We start from the raw sequence: 22,503 nt of genomic DNA, 5'->3' as shown, positions 1-22,503 counted from the left end.
TTTCTAATCTTACTAGTACAAGTTAAAGACATTTTCTGTGAAAGTCCAAGTGTAACTAGTGGCTTGCACCTTATTGTAAACCCTCTGTATTTTTGATTCATTAAGGCATTATAGAGTTTTGATTGATTATACACACCTCCTCAAGTGTTCTTGACTTGGTCAGATGTTGTTTTTTAACCATGGAAATAATTCTGTCAACATGGTTTTTAGTCATATTTTTTTTTAGTCTTTTGGTGTTGCTGAGCTGCTCAGTGCTCCTTTTTAAGGATGTACCAGATTGTTTATTTGACCACTTCTAAATGTTTGCCGTTTCTCTGTAAAAAGGGTGGTAGGATCTTTTCTTTTAAGATCAGATCTTTTATAAGCCTCATTTGTCATGGCATAATGAGAGAACAGGCCTCACCTGGACACGATTCTAGTCAGTAAGTTGTTCAATTACTTTTGAGCCTCTTAAAAATGTGGGACTGTGTTTAAAAATGGCTCAGTTAATGTGATGCTCATGTTAAAAACTCCTTGAACTACATCTAATTCAGGTTACCTCTTGATTATTTGACTTAAAAACCACTCTGGTGGTGCAAAGAGGCGAAACTAAATTGTATGTACGCACACACATGTTGTCAGAGGTATATTTAGAAGAGAAAAGAGTGATGTCACTGTTTAGTAGTGTTCCAGCAAATGTATTTTACAAACTACTTAGCAGCTTACCCTGAAGATGCTGCTTAGCTCTGCACCACCATCTGCTCAGCTCATACACATCCTACTACTGAGAGTCTTACAGGCTTACAAGGAGTCAGACCTAAATTATCCCAAGCATCTTTTGCTGTATATTCTCACACACATTAATAGGACCCTTTATTCTATCCACACACACACTATTTGATGCACATTCCCATCAGTCACAGGTGTACCTGTGCTGACCAGGTATCAACAGCATAGCAGGAGCATACAGTGAGGGTCAGAACAAGGTTAGGACAAGGTTTCAACAATTGCTTTCTATCATTTTTAGCCACTTCTTCTTGAAAGCGTAAATGTCATTGCCAATGGTCACATTATTTGACTGACTTGACATCCAATATAAATTTTGGGAGATGGAGCATGTGCACTTCCTGTAAGCAGATGTGAAAGTATATCGACAGGCAGAGAGAGAGATGATAGATGATGCAGGGCAGAGCTGTAGCCTTCAGGCTGTGTATGGGAAACACTAATGAAAAGCCTTATCACACCCAGCACACACAAACGCACACCGTTTCAATGTAAAAGACAAAAATGCACAACGGCTAAAGTAAAGACATCAAATGAACACACACGCGCACCGAGCTCATTAAAATGATACATGAACACTATCAATCATGCATGCAAATAAAAGCCCCGTGTATTTAGATTGCTTATATGAGTGCATGCTGGTTCGCCCATGTGTGACTGAGAGTGTGTGTGCGTTTCATGCAGAGAGTGACTCATCCTCCTCAACACACCGACTCACAGAGACACACAAACACACTCACCAGTAAACTCTGTGTGTGCGCTCTCGTGTAGGACCGTGTTTCTATGTGCATGCACGTGCACGCCCGCGTGAAACTACACTGCATGCAGCCTCCTTCCCACCCATCATTCAGTCCCATTCACACATGGTCAACACCACGGGGGCTATGAAAGAGAGCGGCACTGAGGAGGGATGAAGGGGAGCAGCAGAGAAAGAGAGATGAAGAAGGATGAAGAGAGAGGAAGTGCGGGCTGAAAGAGGTTTGGTGGTAAAACGGCACGGGAGAATTAGAGAGAAATAGGAGGATAGAGGCTGGCAATGAACAAAATAAACGACTCGAGCTAATTGCTTCTTTGCACATGAAGAGGCTTTTTCCAGCACCCACACTCAGAAAGTCATTCATAAATTGATTCATCCAACTCATGCAGTAGGGGATGGAAACTAACATCTGACTGTGAAACTGATTGACTTTTATGGTCTTTTATATCTCCATTTATTAAGATAATCATCTGCAAAAAACATGTGAATCAAACTTTGTTATGCATCATTCTTAAGGCAATATACCACCACAAATGTATGCATAATATCACCTCAGCACACCCTCTTAATCCAAAGTGCAACACGTCCACAAATACATACTTCAACAGAAACTATTTGGTGGTTTGAATTTTCTCCTATACACTGAGCCCTTTCTCTGCTCCCCTCACCAGCCTCCATCCTGTTTGACAGTGTTGAGTATGAGCAAAATAAGCTTTTGTATTTCCAGATCACACAACCCATTGCTGGGAAAATACTACAGCTGGCAATTTGAAGATTATAATTTAGGCTCCACTCACAGAATTCCGGAGACTCTTTAGTGAATCTCCAGCAACCATTGCTCGCTGGACAAAAATGTGTATTCCATGACTAGTTGGAGAGTTTCTGGCAGTTGCTAGTTATAATTGGTTGAAAAAAGGTACCATGCTACACCAAATTGCTTTGGTTGATAGCAGGTTACCCTGCTTGCCTAAAGCATATTTTTCCAGGTGTCACCACTTCCCAGCTTCTAGTTAATGAATCTTTGAAGGCAACAACAGCAATCTGCTAGCAAACAAAGCAGTAACAAGAAGGTTAATGATGGAGCACTTTCTTTGCAACCAGGAATTTGGAGCACCCACTCTCCAACCTGTTGGAGAACACACATTTTTCCTTAGCAACTAGAGGTTGCCAGGGGTCACCAGCTGGCCTCTAGGCCTGTGTTACTGAAGCCTTGTTTATCAAAAACGATTTTTATAGCCACCTACGCATTAAACAGCTAAGATAGAATGCTTATATTTTTAACCAATGAGTCGCAGTACACCGAGTTGCAGTATACAGTATAGTCTTTGATAACCAAAACAAGCATCGCTTACATTTTATAATTCAAATCATGTATTAATTAATCAAGCAAGAAGATATTCAGAATTATGTGCATAACCAACAGGCTTACTGCCACCCAGGTAATCACTGAGATATTCAAATGCTCGAATTGAAACCGAAGGGAGAATTCCAAAACTCCACACATGGCGACTGTCCCAACCATAAAGAGTCAATCAGCTGCCCTGAACCATGTTTTTTTGGAACCAGGAAGCAATGAACTGTTTTTCTGTAATAAAGAATTCACAGAGCTGTCAATGATTTATTGTGACATTTTAAAGGTGCCCTCAATCCACCAAGAAAGTACACACTGTATTCTGTTTAACTTTTTGATTTGTAAGATTATTAAATTGCATTTTTCTGCCTAACCAATGAAGCCGTGTCCATTATTAATGTAGTAATGATGCAGGCGAGTATATATGAGTTTTCTTGGTTTACTGTATCCATAAAGTGATGGATGCAGTATATTACTCAGTGGTCTGGTGGGAGTAGCCGCTGATCATGTCAGCAGCATTTTTTTCAGCTTGGACCGGTGACTCTTTGTGTCCTAGTGAACACTGGGATTAAAGTTTTCTCCCCATTCACTTAGATAATGGCCAAACTATCTGCCTGTGTATTGCAAAGATAGCTGCCAAATGGTGAGACTTGCTTCAGGAAGGACTTTGATAATATCACCAAATGCCACTTAAAAAACAAATTTCCTAACAATACAGTTACTCATGTAGAAGTACATGGCCATCTATCTTTAGTACTTTAGATCAGTGGTGCAATTGGGAAAGACTGTGTCCTCCAGTGGTGTGACTCAGCAATTTGTTCTATGCCATATGTTTTTATGGCAGTAATAAAATATTTTCCTTTTTGGGATTTAGGCACACTGGATGAGTTTGTTGATAGTGAGAAATAAAAATGATTAATGCGGATGGTTTACACGGATGTTACAGGTGGAGTGGAAGGTAACCGGAAAATCGGCTGCTGATGCTGTAAAGCGTCATCAGTCAGAGCTGCTTTGTGTCAGGCGGCTGGGAAATTCATTATAGCTCCAGCCTTTTTAAGTGAACAGATTTGCATCAAACCATTATGATGATTAGGGCACTGAGCGGCACAATAAAATTGGGGATGTACCAATATATTGGCTGATATCGGCTTAATTCACTGCTACCAGATGACACAGGCTGATAACATGTTGTCTGCAATCAATTTTGTGCTGGGTAGATTTTCAAATATACCCCTATGAAGAGCTGGAAGACATTTAGGTTAATTCTCTTATAATAAAGATTTCTTTCTTTCTCTGAAGCAAAGCGGAAATAAATAACAACAAAAACAAAAATAGCCCGGCTCACGGACATGTGGGAGGAGGGAACATAGATAGATGACCGCTTTTATCTCTCTCTGGGACAAAGAATCAAAATCACAACTGAGAAAACACAGTTAAAAAGCAGATGTGCGCACATACACACACACACACACACACACATTTTGTTTTTGTACATGATGTCACACTATCCATTTTAAAAAACAAAGACATCTGCTAAAAATAACTTCAAGACTCGTGTGCTGGACCTTCAGGTTAGTTGAAGTTGCCATCACATCACTAAATATCTAATATATCTTCAAAACGTGACACCATGCACAAAATGTCAACATGCTGCGATTAATAAAGAATGTTTGCTAAGCTGTGATCGATATGAAACTTCACCACAGAGGACAGGACGAGGTGTAGTGCTATTTGTATAAGTGGACCATTTATAATGTTATGGTACTGCTGTGGGGGCTACCTTAAACTGTGACCTGTCATCAATAGTACAAAGCCAGGTGGAGTGGAGAACACATATGCCATAAGGCGATTCCAGAGGCCTGGGTTTAAATCTTCTTTACACTGTCCAATATAAATAAAGGTTAAAAAACCTAACAAAACTAGATTAAAAAAAATTATAGATACGATCGTTCATATATTTTAAAAATCACAGGTTACTGCATAAATTCATATTACTAATATGACCTTATGCACAATTTGGATGAAGACCCACTGGATGAATGAGTTTGATTAAGTACTGTGCAATACTGTGGAAGGAGGAGCAATTCTTCTGAATTGTAGACTCTATGGAACAAGCTGATCGATCAGTCAGCCGAAGCAGCTAAAATAAATAAATAAACAAACTACAGATCATATTTCTCAAAGCATGCTGTTAAAATTCAGTATTGAAGTGTGAGATCTATTTTTAGAGGTATCATCCAGCAGCTATTACACAAACTGCTTCTTAAGGGATATCGCTGGGTGGTTTCCGCTTGGGTCAAAATGTGCTAACGGTCTGCTGTCTGGTTGCACTGCTGTTTTTAAAGATTTATGCCTTCAGGAGAAACAAATGGACTGTGAGCTTCTGACTGAAAATATGCAAGCAAGCGGGATTAACACACACTCAGAATGTTGTGAATTTCTCTGTGAGATTTGTAGCATCTATCAAAAATATATAACACTGTCATCCTTGTAGTAAGAGGTATGCTTCATCTTCACCAAAGATCTGTCTCGTTGAGATTTAAAAAAAATGTCTTTCAGTGATTTTATTCGACTGAATGAATTCACAGCTGAGGACACAGATTTATTGCTTTTGGAGCTGATCCAGGACTTCTCAGGTTGTAATTTCCAAACATGCTCAAAATAAGGGATGAACACTTTATTCCAAAACTTTAGAATAACAGGAAGAATTAAGTACTGCGTGTACTGTGCATGAGTGGTGCTGGTATGTCTCTAAAGGTGTACTTCACTACCTGCTTTTTTAATGATGCAGTAACAATGAAGGGGGAGGACATTGAGCCAGTCTCCAACAGGAAAGTAAATAATCAAAACACATGGTGATTCCAGAGTGATTCCAAAATTTTGGCACATGAGGACTCGGACGCTCAAATACTGAAGCCGTCATGTCTAATATTTCACGCTTTCCACGTCACCCTGTCAAGCACTAAGCAAACAAGTATGTGTTGTACACATTTTATAGCAGTGGAGAGTACTAAAACAAGGATCCAAACTGGGGAGCAGGTAGCTGTCAGACAATCTCGATGTGGATCTCTGTCAGTCAAACGCGCTGTCTGGCCCTGTTACTGTAACTAAAATGTGTGTGTGTGTGTGCGCGCACATGGGGCTATATGAGTCACATATTTTTAGCCTACAGTGATGTTTCAGTGATGTACCTCCAAATGCTGTATCAGTAAGTGAGTCAGTTGTCACAAACACTTATGTCAAGTGTCAAAACCAGCCTATGATCCCACACTCGCTTCTCTCTCTCTCTCTCGCTCACACACACACACGGCAGCGCTCGGTGCGTTTAGGCATGCAGAAATAGTGAAGACCACCTTTGAACTTTGACATTCAAAGCAAGACTATGAATGGGGAGGAAAGTTGATTAAATTAACTGAATGTGGCAGACAGCACCAACAATCCAAATTCAGAGATTTTACTGCACAGTCATCACTACGGTTACTGTCCAAAAAGAGACCATATCCAGTGAGGAGCAGCTAAGAACAGAAAACTGAGGCTACAGTCCACATGCTCATCGAAATTAGGGGTACATGAGCCATTTATAATTTCACTGTCTGTCTGTGTAGACACCAGGGCACTGGAAAAATGTTGCTCAGTCTGAAGAGTCGATTTATGCTGAAATATTTAGACGGTGGGGATTAACATCATGCATGTGCAGCAGCAAATCCACAGCAACCGTGTGACGCCATCATGTTATGGACCAAAATCCCCGAGGAATGTTTCCAGCACCTTGTTCATTTGAGTCAGTTCTCAAGACAAAAGGGTATCCCTGGTATTGGAAGGTGTGCCTAATGACATGGGGAGCTAGTATGCAAAAGCGAAAACGAAGGAGTTGGTGGTGGACTTCCGGAGACGAAGACCCACCACACTGACACCGGTGAACATCCAGGGAGTGGACATTGAGATAGTGGACTCTTATAGGTACCTGGGTGTTCACCTGAATAATAAACTGGACTGGAGCCACAACACTGATGCTCTTTACAGGAAGGGTCAGAGCAGACTCTACCTGCTGAGGCGGCTGAGGTCATTTGGAGTGCAGGGAGCACTTTTAAAGTCCTTCTATGACTCTGTGGTGGCATCTGTCATTTTTTACAGTGTGGTATGTGGGAGCAGCAGTTTATCGGCAGCTGAGAGGAAGAGGTTGGATAAACTCATCAGGAAGGCCAGCTCTGTTCTGGGATGCACCCTGGACCCAGTACAGGTGCTGGGAGACAGAAGGACTCTGGCCAAAATAACATCTCTGATGGACAGAGTCTCCCACCCCATGCATGTAGATGGTGCTGAACTGCAGAGCTCCTTCAGTGACAGACTGCTGCATCCTCGATGCATGAAGGAGCGTTTCCGCAGGTCCTTCCTCCCTGCAGCTGTCAGACTGTACAATCTGAACTGCTCCCAACAAACATAGAGGTTTACATCTGCGCTGTAACTGCAATAAGTTAGTTAATTAACCAATTCGCACTACAACCTGGTTTTCCTCTTACCTGTAATTATTTTTATTTAATTCAATAACTGTACAGTTCTCTCTGTTTATAGTAACCATTGTCCTTAATGTAAATATGTAAGAAAAATTGTGTATGTTTCTGTTCCGTGTCCTGTGTCCTGTTTGTTTGTATATTTATCTTTTTGGCTGCTGTTACAACCAAATTTCCCCTTGTGGGACAATTAAAGATTTATTCTATTATATTCTATGTGTCTTTCCTTGTCTGCACATTATTTGAATAACTACAAATGGTAATTTAGACTCACTACTGCTGTAGTCCTAAAGTTTAACCTGCACGGTTAATACTGTTGAAGTGGTCTGTTTGAGTATCGCCAAGCAGAAGCAAAAAAAAAGTTAATAAGCTAATAAGCTATTCACTGTGGCCAAAAAACAAAACATTCAAATCTGCACCATGACACATTTGTAAAACATTTAAAAAAAATCATAAAACAAACAGTGGAAATGAACAAAGGTGTGTGGCGTTTAAAGAAAAATCCAATGTGAGGCTCTCAGGTGGCTGCTTAAATTAAAGCCCCTCAGTTCAGGCTTAACAAATTGGCTTAGAAGAAAGAAAATCTTTCCGTCTCAGTTACAGAAGATTAATAAGATCATTAAAATAGAGCCACACATTTGTCTCACTATGTAAGGAGAGTGCGCTATTATTTTTTATTTTTTTTAATGTGACATACATCTCATTTCTTTAAGTGTTTTCCTATTCATGAGATTTTACTCAAGCCGGCACACATCCAAATCTTTCCACGAAGGCGTTTGGATGACAGCCTTTTAATAAATATCTCTTTTCAGGAGCTGAGGCCACCTTTCTGGGACTCCAGCAGGCAACCATTTCCCTCATTCCTAAAGAGCAGTTTCATTTATCCTTTCCCTGCATACCACAAGTGAAATTATATCCTTTGCCAGCTGGATATTACTTCTCTTTATTGGATGGGGCTCCTAAAATAATGGGACTACTTAGTATGCTTGAAAAGTTCGTACGTGCACTGACGATGGTACACTGGATCAATTATTGCTCATGCAAGTGTTATATTGTATCTCCAGCAGTTATATTAATGTGGGGAAGCAGAAAAGAGTGCCAGGTCTTCTCGGTGTTATTTGCTACTACGTACAAGGTGTTATGTTCCTACAATAGTTTCCTTCCAAAAGCTTAATTTCATTATAGTAAAGAAGGAGAGTTGGGTTGTTTTGAGGTCTGAGGACAGTGGGATAAAATTCAGCAGACTGGCCCCAGTCCAGTTGGCTATTTTATCAATTTCACACACAGATAATCTTTTTTTTTTTTATCACAAGCAGCTACAGACATCAATCTGAACACGGGGACACTGGCACGCGAGCTAATCTGTGAAGTCGTGCACGTGTGTGCTTGGGCAGTCAAGTGTAAGTGCATGGAAGAGACTGCATGTTTTCAAATTTGCTGTTGGTTATTGTTTTTTTCAGTCTAATAAACAGCACGGTAATGATCACAGACACACACAAACAAAAAAGAAGAGAACATGGAGACACACACATGCGTAGTGGGAGCATCTATCAGGAGGCATTTCCCTCACAAAGGTCACAGTTGCTCGAGGGCAGCTGCAGGCACAGCCACAGCAAAGCATTATGGGACACAAACAGGAATGAGAGTTCAGAGTATGCATGATTGTCTGCCTGTGTGTGCGTCTTTGTGTGTTTTATCTGAGTCATGTGGTTGAGTTTCTCCTACAGGGCCCAGCATGCAACTGTTGTCACTTATGCATAAAACATATGAACATAAGCGCAAACCTGCACACCCCCCCTTGTATACCACGCATTCTTTAATACACACTGTAAAAATAATTGATACCTTAAAAAAAACTGGAGAATATCAGCATGTTACAGATGGAGCTGTTAAGATGGACACACACACACACACACACACACACACACACACACACACACACACACACACACACACACACACACCTGAGAATTATTTATAATAGTTACTGAGTTAAATTGTCAAATTATCTCATTTGCAAATCAAAGCATCGGACATTTTAATGCTTTAATTAAAATACAGCTATTCAATGCCGTATCAGTCTAGTTCTTGTGAAATAAAATATACTGAACATTGAACATAATCCACTCCTAAATAAATAAATAAAAATTTTGTGCCTCAAAACAAGGTTGAAAAAGGGGACGCATACAAAAAACAAGTCTGCGTAACCCCATGACTGTGACAAATGAGCCACAAGGTGGACGTTTGTCCTTGATCCAACTCTCACCCATGCACAAACCCTGTATTTACAGAAGAGTCCAACACTGAAGTTGGCCACCCACTAAAAGACTAAAACTCAGTGTACGAGATCCCCACAATAAAGCACAGATAACTTAAATAACACAATCCATACAAGTGTTGAGTAGAAAAGCACATTTGTACACAATTTTTTAACAGGCAGAAAAAAGCCGAAGCTGATGAAAAACTGTCCTAAAATTCCCTGAAAAGCCTTTGGTTGATCAAAAATGCTGCAGCAACAGTGTTGACATCTTATCTTAAAGACCCAATAGCACCGTACCACAAGGCGCCTTGAGGTGACTGTAGTTGTGATTTGCACTATACAAATAAAACTAATTGAATTTAATGTGAATGATAAATTGTGTCAGCAACAAGCTAGGCCTGCCTTAAAATACAATCTAAAATATGTCATTTTTGACTCTAATGGGGACCATTAACATCCTGTTGCATTCACTAAGATGTGATTGACATAATCAGGAAAGTGCTTACAGAGGCCTAAAAGTGTCATTTCCCTAACCTGCATACATTGCAATTCACAGAAAGGTCACTTAAGGCACACCTGCACTGCCCTTACCCTTTCAAACTGCAGATACATTACAGTTTCATACACAGTCTATTGTAAGAACTGTTAAGAAAAGCAAGGCAAGGAAAATATTTTGTAGTCAGGGTCAGGGGATATGTCTGCATTTCAGTTCAAACTAAAGCAGAACTTGTGAAATGGGTGATTAAAAACAAGAAGTGAGCTTTACTTGGAAGCATCCGGTGAATCTAAACCACAGGCAAGGTTATTATTATTTTTTAAACACAATACAATGTAAAAAAAAACAAAAAAAAAACAAACGGGAAGCCAGGATGCTACAAGGCACAGATTAACAAACAGGCAAGTGAGACATGGTGAGCTGAGGTAGTATGAATACTGCAGGGCCTCATTAATGAGGCGAATGCAGGTGAGTGGAAAGGAAGGGCATTTGTGGTGACTCTTCAGACAGCGAAAGGCAGGTGGAGAAAGTCATAATGTCTGGAATAATACTGGACTTCAGGCTTATTTCAAAAGCAGAAGAAAATCAGAAAAGAATTTGTAAAGGATGTACGCTGGCATTAAAAGTAGCTATTGCATCCATGACGAGCAAATTACATACACTTACAGTCTAGCACATTTTATTTCCTAGAGGTGTCATCCTTGTGTTAATGTATATAGTGAGGTTACCCCATATATTACTACCAAAAGAACAATTGCGTAGCTCAACTTTTGCAAAGGTGTCTAGTTTTAAAAACTGCTGACACTGCACCACGTGTGAGACAAGTTGCTGATTAGATTAGATGTTCACTATTTGAACAAACTTCAGAGCCTTTGAAATTCAGCCTCAAGATAACGAACTCTAGATTTTGCCATTTTGACGCTATGACTTAAAACTTTAAGCAATATCAATGGCTTGATTAATGGCTACAGTTATATATCGTTAGCAACGATTGCTGTGGGAATGGGGCATCAGTCAAGACCCCTGTCACCCACGCTTTGAAACTTGAAAACCACCACTCACTAGGGAAAAATATATATTCCTGGTGTGTCTGACTGGTTGAAAAGTGGTTCTGGAGGTTGGTGGCAGTCTCTAGATGAAACTGGTAACAAAGAGGTATAGGCAACCGGGAAAGTGTGAAGGAAACCAGACTGTTTACCCTCAAACAAAAAGCAGTGCCTGGTTGCAGCAGAAATGCAAGACAGGACACAGCCAGGAACCTTCAGCAACCACCAACCAACCAGGAAAGGAATATATTGTTTTCCCCTAGCAACCAGTGGTTGCCAGGAGGTTGATGATTGGTCTCTAGGCCTGTGTGATTGAAGCACAAGTGATTAATTAAAACAAAAACAGGGTGCCATTTGTTTTTCCAGTATCTAAATGCGAACAAGACAAAAAAAAGCTTAAGACCCAACACAGTAACATGACTTTGATTATGGTGCAAATGTGGCTAACTGGAACTCCTCAAATCCAACCTAAAATGGTCAAATAACTGAAATAATTTAGCTTTTTTAGATTGCCAGTGTAGTTAAAACTATTTGGGATACAAAAAATGTAATTCATATGATCCTTTTTGGATAGTATCTACAGCCACGCTACTGTTCATTATGCTTACTGTCGGAGTTTAGTGAGCTAGCATGCTACTTTTGGACAAAATCTGTGACCTGATTTTGGCACTAGATGGAAAGTCAGGGGACCATCAAAGCGATTACGGTCCATCCCAAGAGTAGCATGGCAATCCAACCGACAAAATGAGTAAATTCTCTGCCAAACATGTCAGCTCCACGGCTCAGCATGAAGGAAAGTCACAGTAGTTTGAACAGAATACATGAATGACTACTGGCTAACCTCATATCTAGATTTGTATTTCACAATAGGAAAGCTCTTATCCCTTTGATTCTCTACGATCATAAAACATTTTAAAATGCAAACATAGGTCTTTTTTTTGTTAGACATCTGACAGATAACCATTTTTTGTAGTTTCTATGGGGAGGACAGCCTTTGTCCCAAGCAAGCTGACCCCAATGAGTTGGCATGTGATCCAAAATCTGCATGTAAGTGGTCTGTGTAAACCTGGCCACACGTGTCCACGAACACACGCACTCACAATTTAAATGGTTTTGTCAACTAGATAACAGAGGAGGAGGGAGTGAGCAACGGACAGGAAAGAAAGTTGAAAAGCAGAGCAAATTGGACTGCTTGTTTCCTCGGAGCGCCTCTGACAGCTCAGTCTGGGTGACTGTGCCGCTTTCTTTCTCTCTCTCTTCCTCCTTCTCTCTGTGCCTCTGCCTCTCTCGCTCTCTCTGATTACCTTTTTGCAGGCGAAGGAAAGAGAAGCTGGGAGGGAAAGAGGAGGAGGAGGAGGCTAGTTTCCACGGTGATGGCTGATGAAAGAGAACGAGGCAGGTTCTGCTCGGTTGCACACCTCTTCTCTATCTCTCTCTTCTTCCCCCCTTCTCTCAGTCTGTCCCTACTCAAACAGCAAACCCCCCCCCCCCCCCGAAAACATCTCTCTGTTCATGTTTCAAATCTTCTCACCGCTCCTCCTTCACTCTACCTAGTTTTCTCTCACATTCACAAAACATTAATTCATCCCATTCCAGTTTTCCCTCTTATCTGTTATCGCTTTCATACATGGCTGTTTCAGGATTCCCTCCACGCAGCTAGCAAACATTACACTCACATGTTATTGTTATGTCTCATTTTAAATCCAGGACCATTAATGTGCTGCCACAACAGCCTCTGCTCTTCTGTGAAGACTTTCCTCGAGATTTTGGAGCCTGGCTTGAGTCCTTTCAGAGGTTGTTGTTCAGCTGCCCTGAAACAAACTGCTGCCATGAGGCTGGAGACACCGTGTGGTCTAAAACTGCTCCCCGGGCGCCCAATGGCTGCCAACTGCTTCACAGAGTGAATGGGTTAAATGCAGAGAGGAATTTCCCCACGGGGGAATCAATAAAGGATCAATAAATTATACATTATTATTATTATTATTAAAACAGTGTCATGCAATTACACACATCAGTTCTGATATGAAAATAACAAGGCTTGGTTAAGTATAAACATTAAAAAGAAGATTTTTCTATACGTATGACATGTAATGAAAGAAAAATATATGCATGCTATACTTAGAGTCATGGTTAAAGAACAAAAAAGACCCATCCCCTGTCAATTCTAAGGATTTACATATCGTGACTCAATGAAAAACACTCAGCTTCCAAGTCGACACACCTATAGTATTTTACAATTTACAAATCCCATGTCGCCTTGTTCTCAAATTATTGCATTCGTAAGATTTTCAGAAAACTTGAACTTTGACCTTAAGGTTTAGGTCACTGAGATTCAAAATAGTCGATACACCAAATGTATCAATTTGAAGCTCCTACTCCTAAAAATGCAGCAAAATACAAAAGCAGTGGGTGTAAAAACTAAGACTCTATAATTCAATAGCTTTTAGCAGAAGTAAGTTATTTAGCGTAAGGATTTTCTGTATGACTTCATCATTCTCTCACATCTCTGTGGAAGACTTTTGCCCCGCTCTGTTTTATCGCGTTACTTCAGTTCACTGAGATTTGCAGGCATTCGTTTATGCACAGTTCTCTTAAAGTCTCACGATTGCATTTCAAATAGGTTGAGGTCCGGACTTTGACTGGCCTCCTGCAACACCTTGATTCTTCTCTTTTTCAGCCATTCTGTTGCAGATTTGTTGCCGTGCTTTGGCTCACTGTCTTGTTGCATGACCCAGTTTTGCCCAAGCTTTAGCTGTCAGACAGGTCGCCTCACATTTGACTCTAAAATACTTTGGTATACAGAAGAGTTCATGGTCCAATCGATGACTTCGAAGTGTCCTGTGGCTGCAAAAAAAGCTTGAATCACCATGTCTTCACCACCATGCTTACATTTAGTGGTAGGCGTTCGTGCTGATATGCTGTGTTTGGTTTGAAATTTAACATACTAACTGAGGTCTGTAGAATCTCAGATTTTGCTTTTCTTAAGCATTGCAAGGTCTGACCTTGGGAATTTGGCAAAAATCTGTTTTGTTTTTTTTCCCCTTCTAACTGCATCTCTATTACACCTCCTTCCCTGTAGCTACTGGCACAATTGCTATCTTCCTTCAGTCCATCTCTCCCGACATTCTCTGATTTATTATTTTTACTTTCCAGATGCAGTAAAACTTTTCATCTTCTACTAAATCTCCTCCCTTCATCCTTTAGCCTACCTACCCTTATTATCCCCCTCCCTTGATACCTTCTTTAGAAACACAGCAAAATGTCCTGCGGGTCTGTCTGAAACCCTCCTTCCTTTTAAGCCCTGGAGCCTTTATTTTACATTCTCTTCCAAGCTTTTCAGCTGTGTACAAACTCTCCTTTTGTGCTATTAATTCCATCACAGCTGTGACTAAATATCTGTTTCCCGATGATGTCTGTCTCTCTAAGATGTTGCTTTTATCCTGCACATCGCCACATCTGGCTTTCTTCTCTTTCCAGCTCTTTCTTCTACCATCTTTTAAAATTCCCACATGCAGGAGGAAACTGTAAATTTCCTCCTGCATGTGGGTCTCTTTATGGATCAAGGACTGCGGTTTTAACAGCAACATTGTGAATAAAAGGAGAAAATTTTGACCACACGCTACAGTTTTCCTATACACAGGGGTGTGTCTAAAAGGGGGAACATGGTGACATCAGCCCCTGAGATATTGAGCAACTTCTCTTCTACATTTAATTACTAACAGTCAGCATAAGGTAATTATTATTTTGTCAATTTAAATTTATTAGTTAGGATTTTTTCAGATTGCATGGGAGCACATTTGCAGTGGGTGAAAACCCCTCTCCAAACTGAAATGTGTAGGCAGACAGAAACATTTGTGAGACCATGAATTAAACTTTAAAGGAAAGCCCGAGAGTTGGATTTCTAAGACCAATAAATACCATACAGATATTTGGTCATTTAAAAATCTGATATATCGACTGATATTTTTTTCTTTCGAGCAGATAAAAAAAGAAGAAAAACGATTTCCCTAATAATTGTCATGCATTTATGAGTCCTTCCTAAGATAACATAACAGTGCAGTTTAAAAAGAATCTTCTATTGTGGCAAGTCATAGATTATGTGTATACACCCGACTTTGCTTGATCAGCTGGTTGTTGTGTTTGTGACGTTCGTTGTAACATGTATGTTGCAAACAGGGAGGTTGCACAGTGCGCTCTAGTGGACAAAGTATGCAATGTCAACATTCATAATATGGCTTAAGTGTCGTTCTCCCTTTTCTTCTATACTTTTTAAATTTTCATTTATTGGAGGATAAATGAAAGTTATTTTCTTGATGCGCATTTTTTGGGCAAAGAGTTATATTTCTCGCAATAATATCGTCCTGTTGACCGATCAGTTGGGCTATTCTTTGTATTTAATATTTTGATGCTAATACTGCTGTTTAGTACGAGTATTAGTATATATTACTGTTCGTAACAAACAAAAATACTTTCTCCACAACTATGCAAACCAGTTATTCAATCCAAAATACATTTCAAGTTCTTGTGCAGCACCAATTTACATGCAAAACCATCTGCATTAAGCTGCAGAGCACTGCACAAGAGCCTGATGATCTTGCATACCCACTCCCCTCCCCTGTAAATGGAGCTTCCAGGACGTAAGCAAATAATGGGAACATGCAAAAGTAGTTGACTTTTCTTATAAAGGACACATATGAAGGTTTTTTTGGTTTAAAAATACAAACTCTAAAAATGTCTGGATAGATATTAAAATATAAATCATAAAATATACACCTCCCCTTTTCCTTTGTCTTTTTTGGTCATGTCCTCTCAAGAGAAATCTTGCTTCTTTCTCCTTTATATACCTGTCCCCTTCTCTCAGTGTTACCCTCCTTAACGATTCCTCTTACCTCCTCTGTCTTTACCGCTGTCCCTCTCAGTCAGGTGATTGCTTTTATCCTAGACATGGTCAAACACCCCACATATTTAATTAATGCTTATCTCCCTATACTGTGACCTCCTTTTCACTCTGTCCTTCAATCTTCAACCCCCACCTGCATCTTTAAACCTTCTCGCCTCCTTCCTGCAGCCACCTGAGCGATCACTGCTACCTCCGTCTCTGTTTAAAACCCTATTCCTTCATTCTGTAACCGAGTGTTCATCTAAATCCACGTTGTGGTCCCACACTCCCGAGAGATTCACCTGAAACTGAGGGCACGCGCAGCTCATCCATCACTTTTCACTTGCTGCTCTTCTCCACCCCTCTCCCCCGCTTCATTCATGTGCACTGTGGTTTCTCTTCATTCATGTTTTGTCTGTTCTCTAAAGGAGTTTTTCTTGTGCTCATTTATTCTATCGCAGCACCTCTTTAGAGAAATCCCAACGTCACCACACACTGCTGGTCCCTGTTAACATCTGGTATTAGCAAGTGCACGTAAATATTCATCCTATTACAGGCCTTAGTATTTATGCCAGAATCTGGAAAACATCCCTGTTATTTAAATTCTATAAGAACTCTACATTCCTGTGTGCTAAATTACAAGCAGCCCATTAAAAATTCCTCTAGAACTCACTTTATGAACTCTGTTGTTGTTAAATGTTAATGCTTATTATGCTATTTCCCTGCTCTTTTCTTTTGGGCTTTCCTTTTAGTTGTTTGCTTATCTAAAATTGCAGTTTGCTGATGCCTTGCATTGAGGCCGCATTACCGAAGCACTGTCCTGAATCTTAATTTATAATTTAGCAATGAAGAGCTGGGATATTATTTTTAACAAATACAGGGCATCTGAAATCAAGGCAAACAAAACTATACCATTCAAGAATTCTTGCTATATGCAGAAAAAGGCCTAGTCTTTTAACTTTTTTTCAGGCAGCTTAAGATGGGGATTAATTATACACATGCTGACCTCATTATTTGAACCACTGGACAGGTTTAAAATGAGCATCCATCACTGTAATAATGTATGTGACACAAAATAAAAGCAAAACAGGTTCCATTTAGAAGCGGAGAATATGTGCATGTGCAGGCGCTTTTACGCCAAGTTAGTTGTATTTAAAAATCAGTGAAAACTTTAGAATAAGACCACCTGCTCGCTACTACTTATATGCTAATTATTGCCTTAAAATAAATATTTCTTTCAATTAAGGTCTCTTTTTGCCTTGGTGCCCATTTTCACTGCTAAATAAAACTGTAAATGCTGCACATCATGCATGTGTAACTGCTCTGTGTGTTCACCTCCACTGTAAGAACACTGCATATATGAGGCTTCACTACTTGTCTGTAGTTACTGTCTAAGTCACTCACACCCTCCCTGTTGTCGGACACAGTACAGGTTGCTAGTACACACATCCGCTTCCTGTCAGCTTATGGGGCAGCTATGAATTATAAAAGCATGGCTACCAGTGTGTTACCACTGTGCTAAGTGGATATAAGATGGACAGAATGACAAAAGAGATAAGAGAGCTTCTTCACTTAAGTAAAGCAGTTGTTAAAGGCGTGCATGAAGGAGTATATGTGCAAATGATGTTTCGTTGTCTGAGCCTGTGTGTGTGTGTGTGAATGCACTGACATTGTGTTAACTTGGCATCCTGCTCCCACAGCTGTGCCTATGTGGAGGATTGGGAATATCCTGGAATTTGTCTGTTTATTCATTCAATAACATGTGCGTGTTGCTGTGTGGATAAACGTACAGCAGCATACCTGCACCATCTGGCGCTGTAACACCCCCCCGCCCACACACACACTTTGACGTGTTGACAGTGTCAAAGTCCTCTATCTTGTTCAAGTTTTAGATTTTTCCTTTTTACGTTCACTTCAGTTGTCTATTAATTGGAACACTGGTGGGTCAATCCCAGGCTGCTCCAACCTGCATGTCAGAAGTATCGTTGGGCAAGATGCTGAACCCCGAGTTGCCTCTGATGCATCCATCAGACTGTTGGCCTATGTGAACGTTAGGTTAAAACTGCTTAGGCATAGAAAAAGCACTTGCATGAATGGGTGAATGAGGCTTTATTAAAAAAAAGCTTTGAGTGCTCAAATTCAGTAGAAAATAACTATGTAAGAGCCAATCCATACAGCCAAAAGGCTTTAGAGAGCCAATCAAACCCTGTGATCAAGGCACACTCTTCTGTGTGGTGCTAAATACGATGGATGTGCAGCCAAACGCCTTGAGAGTTTCTAGAAAAAGTCCAAATTAACAAGAAAATCACTCAGAGTTTTTAAAGGGAGAAATGCTGCAAAGGACTTGAAAAAGTAAGAAGCAGCGGGGGTGATGTATATGAATTTTAATTTGAATCATATTTACTACATCTGGCTTTTGACATTTTTTTGGGCAATTAATTTCCTTAAACGTATTGTACAATTTATTATGTTTTTTTCAGTGAGAAAAAACAGTCACACTGATGTAGAAGTCTCAAAAACCCATACATCAAATATGATAGACTAGATGTTAAAGGCCTAGCTGACTTCATCTGATTTTGGGCAATAACAAGGTCTGAGTCACATTCTTGGAACCAAAACTTTTTCAAGACATTGTCAATTCTTCCAGCTGATAACGAAGTTAGATCAGATGTTAGATTAGATTAGCCATTGTTGTCTCTGGGGAAATTTACCTTGGACAAGTGAGGGAAACATGTAAGATAACACACACAAACAAACACTCTGCACTTATTACCATTACCATGTTGGCACTCATGTAAACCAGCTACAGTGAACACAACAGCTGTTAGCCTTGCTTGCCGTCCCGTATTCTGTGCACTTTACTCGCACAAGGAAAAAAAACAGCCTATTTAAACCGCTGATATCTAAATGTTCAATATGAATTTGTGTGATACTGTTACATCAGTCAAATGTTGGTCAGTGTCACACAAAGAAGAGTCATCTGACTTCTGTTTCAGTGATGTTGTAGCTGATCGTCACTGACATTACTCCTCCTGTGTTTTGTCGAATGGGAAATATGTTTATCTGGCTTTTGGAGTGTTGGGAGTTCCCCATTATCTAAATGTAGATTGCTTGTGAATTGTAAAGTTCACTGCACCGCCATGAAGTTTTGATGCATCCCTACTCCAACACAGCTGAATCAAATGGTTGGATTACCTCTTCAGCATGCCATCAAATTTGGCAAAGGCCTGATAACAAGCCATTCATTTGATTCAGGTGTGCCGGAACAAGGATGTGTCTAAAAGCTGCAGGACGGTAGCTCTCGAGGACTGGAGTTGGACCACCCTGCTCTACATATAAGAGTCAAGAAGTCTGGATTCAGTGGAACGACCAACTTCTCTTCAATGCTTGGTGTGCCCCTCTGTTCAAGGATGGTTGTTCACAGTGGACATAGATGGCCTGTCTCACTCCTCTTTTAAACAATCTGTCTTCTCTGTCCATAATGTGAATATTGGCATCTTCAAAAGAGTGACCTTTGTCCTTTAGATGCAGATGTACAGCTGAGTCTTGTCCTGTCAGGGTGGCTCTTCTATGTTTTGTGGTGAGTTTATGGAGTGGTTCTTTGGTTTCTCCAGTGTAGAGATCTGAGCACTCCCCACTGCACTGCACAGCATATTTCATGTTACTTAACTTGTGTTTAAGAATTTTGTACTTGGAATGATCCAGAGCCATTGAATGGAAGAGTGGCGTCATCTCCACGCTAGCTTTGTCACAGAGTTACAGAAGCACAGTTTGAGGAGTTAAAAACAATGCTGTATGTTATTAGCACACAGTCCAACTGCCAGCTACGCACTTGCAGAAACTATTTCAATCCTACAACACCCGGCTGATAGGACTCTGACTTACTCAAGGGCTCTGGGCTGAACCAGAACTGAAAGGTGAAACATTTTCATGAAATTTAGAAATCCAATCACTTTCTTTCAAAACTCCCGAATGACCTGGATGACTGAGAGCCTATGCCTAAACTCTCTGGCAAGAATTCAGTGAACCACCATTGCCTTTGGTTCCATAATCAACAGGTGCTTGCCAAATTCACACCCAGTTCCAGCGCCATTCAGGCCAAAACAAGCTTCTTCTTTTTTTCCTCCAACCTGGAACAACAGTGCAATCCACCTTCAAAGGAAAAACCTTTCCCATCATTACTGTGGTGGTGCCAGGGTGCACATGCCTGGTTCATGGTAGTGGTGCAGATGCCTGGCTAATAACGCTCTGTTTGCCCTGTTAGTGCTTTATTTCTACCCAGAGCTATGCAGCGTGATGACAGCCACATCTACTCAGTTGCGATCTATTCTGCGGTGGAGGGTGAAGTCGAGAAGAGCAGCTTAAGAAGTGAGTTACAGGGATTATAGGCTGCTGTCACACTCTCATAGGCAAACACACAAACCTCCTCTGGTATTAAAAGGCAGACAGTAGGGGAGACAGGGCGTGTGCGTGTGGAAACAGCTACACGCACGAGCACTCACACACACAAACACACACACGCGCCGGCCAGAAGCAGAGAGAGGAGAGACAGACAGGCAGCCAGTCAGACTGATCACGTACCTTCCAGACAGCAGGTTCGCCAGAGGCCGGAGTGCGTCATCACCTCCTCGTTCTTGCGGCTCGTGTCGTTGTCGCCGCTGCTCTTCACGCGGCACACCCCGCGCGAGTACAGCCAGTAGTCGGTACCGACGGCGATGGTCATGAGGCTGAAGGCGGCGAACGCGCCCACCGTCGTCACGAGCATCTGGACGCCGCGGTCACACATCAGCATCTTCATATATGCGGCTCCTGTTCGTCTTAATCTGTTTTCGTGTGTGTGTGTGTTTCCTTTCCTTTTCCCCTCCGCTCTTTTAGATTCACCCCTTTTATTTCCTTTATATCCCGCGAGACTTGGAGAGTCAGAGTGAGGGACACGCGCTCAAATAAATAATAAGAGCAATAACAACAACAACACGGGGAAGGTAGGTAAAGGTGGCGAGTTTGTGAGGAGGCTATGGAGAGAGAAATGAAGCTGGACCCGGCTGCCTGGTTCGCTGAGTTGACTTGAGGCTCGTGGCAAAGGGCGGGAAGGTAGGAGAGCGGCACGTCACTTTCTCGCGCATCAAAAACCGGTTCTCACCATCACCATCCACATACAGAGGCGCGTGCACGCACCCACACAGCGTAGGATTAACGGCCAACGGTCGTCCCCAACTGCTGGCACTGCCCACACTCACTCAGAGTGGAAGTTAACGGCGGTAACGCATCCTGTCGTGTTATTCGTCCCGGGGTTAGGGGAGAGCTTCTTGTCTTCGCCTCTCCTGCTTTCCTTCTTAACTTATTAATCTGTGAAGCATTAACAGCCAGGGTCTGTGTAGGGGGACTCCATCTTTAAAACAGCAAAACAGGGGATCATTTTGTCTGTAGCGATGTCACCCCCGCAGCGTGAATCTGTACTAAAGCATCACTCACCGCTGTGACCGGTTCTCCTCTTCCCACAGTGTCTCTGACAGCAGGCCAGCGTCTGTTCACCTCCCCGTCCAGTGAATGAATGAATGAATACAAGAACGGTGAATAAAGACCATGTGTTATCTACAAAGCGGAGACTGACCGACATCCATCGCGTGTTTTCCCCTCCAGCTGTTGACACAGTGACATGTTTTATCTCCCTGGATGACCAATGTCCGGGCTTTAGACACTAGTCCAAACCGTATCCGGTGAAATGCTCTATACAAGTTAAATTGGTCCAAAAAGCACAACAAGAAAGGATTAATCAGATTTATCCTCCATAGAAGTCAGTGTAGAACCGCAACCGGGACACACCGGCCGACGACAGTTACACCCGCTTGCGTTTGCTCCCAAGAAACGTGCCTGCTGGTAGGCGACAAATAATAAAAAATAAAAAATAAAAACAACAACAAGAAGAAGACAGCCGTCGCCTCCTCCACTTCGTCGTCCTCTTCTTCTTCCTCCTCCTCCTCCTCCTCTCCGTCCAACCAACACAAACTAAAATTAACCGCGGGTCTCCTCAAACTCCGCCCGAGGCAGAGGCAGTCGGCTGGGATTGGGTTCCCGGGTGAAAGAGCCCTTCGGGAGCTAATAGTGTGCCTTCACTGCTGCAAGTCCCGCCCACCACCTTCTCTATAAAGCCAAGCCAGTTTCACTTGAAACACAAACACACACTGGTTGAAAAGTATTCCCACGTCTGCGCGACCCGGCTGGGTAGCAGAATAGACCCCGCAGTAGAGAATTAACAGAGGGTATGTATGGCAGGTCATTAGTGCCACACATACAGCGGTGATCAGGACAGATCAAAGCACGCTGGGCTTTGATCTGTTTCACTGTGAGTAGATATTGAGCTGTCCACACACACACACACACACACACACACACACACACACACACACACACACACACACACACACACACACACACACACAC

The 22,503-nt window shown here is 41.5% G+C and overlaps 1 protein-coding gene across 1 annotated transcript in view; it reads right to left on the bottom strand.

The window, feature by feature from the left end:
- Positions 1-22,427, bottom strand: part of cacng3b (calcium channel, voltage-dependent, gamma subunit 3b) — a 38,531-nt gene extending 16,104 nt beyond the window's left edge. Inside the window, exons 1-2 of the mRNA XM_005943605.3 lie at positions 21,535-22,427; positions 20,644-21,451 (exon numbers count right to left, since the gene is read on the bottom strand). Of these exons, the coding sequence (XP_005943667.1) occupies positions 20,644-20,860 (217 nt within the window). The 5' untranslated portion in view covers positions 20,861-21,451; positions 21,535-22,427. The remainder of the gene's footprint in view (positions 1-20,643; positions 21,452-21,534) is intronic.
- Positions 22,428-22,503: the final 76 nt, after the last annotated feature.

The sequence above is a fragment of the Haplochromis burtoni genome, unplaced genomic scaffold, assembly GCF_018398535.1.
Source record: "Haplochromis burtoni strain Fernald_Lab_line unplaced genomic scaffold, NCSU_Asbu1 Contig_379, whole genome shotgun sequence".
Lineage (NCBI taxonomy): Eukaryota > Metazoa > Chordata > Actinopteri > Cichliformes > Cichlidae > Haplochromis > Haplochromis burtoni.
Note: the sequence above shows the minus strand (reverse complement) of the source record. Positions and strands in the feature narration are given on the sequence as shown.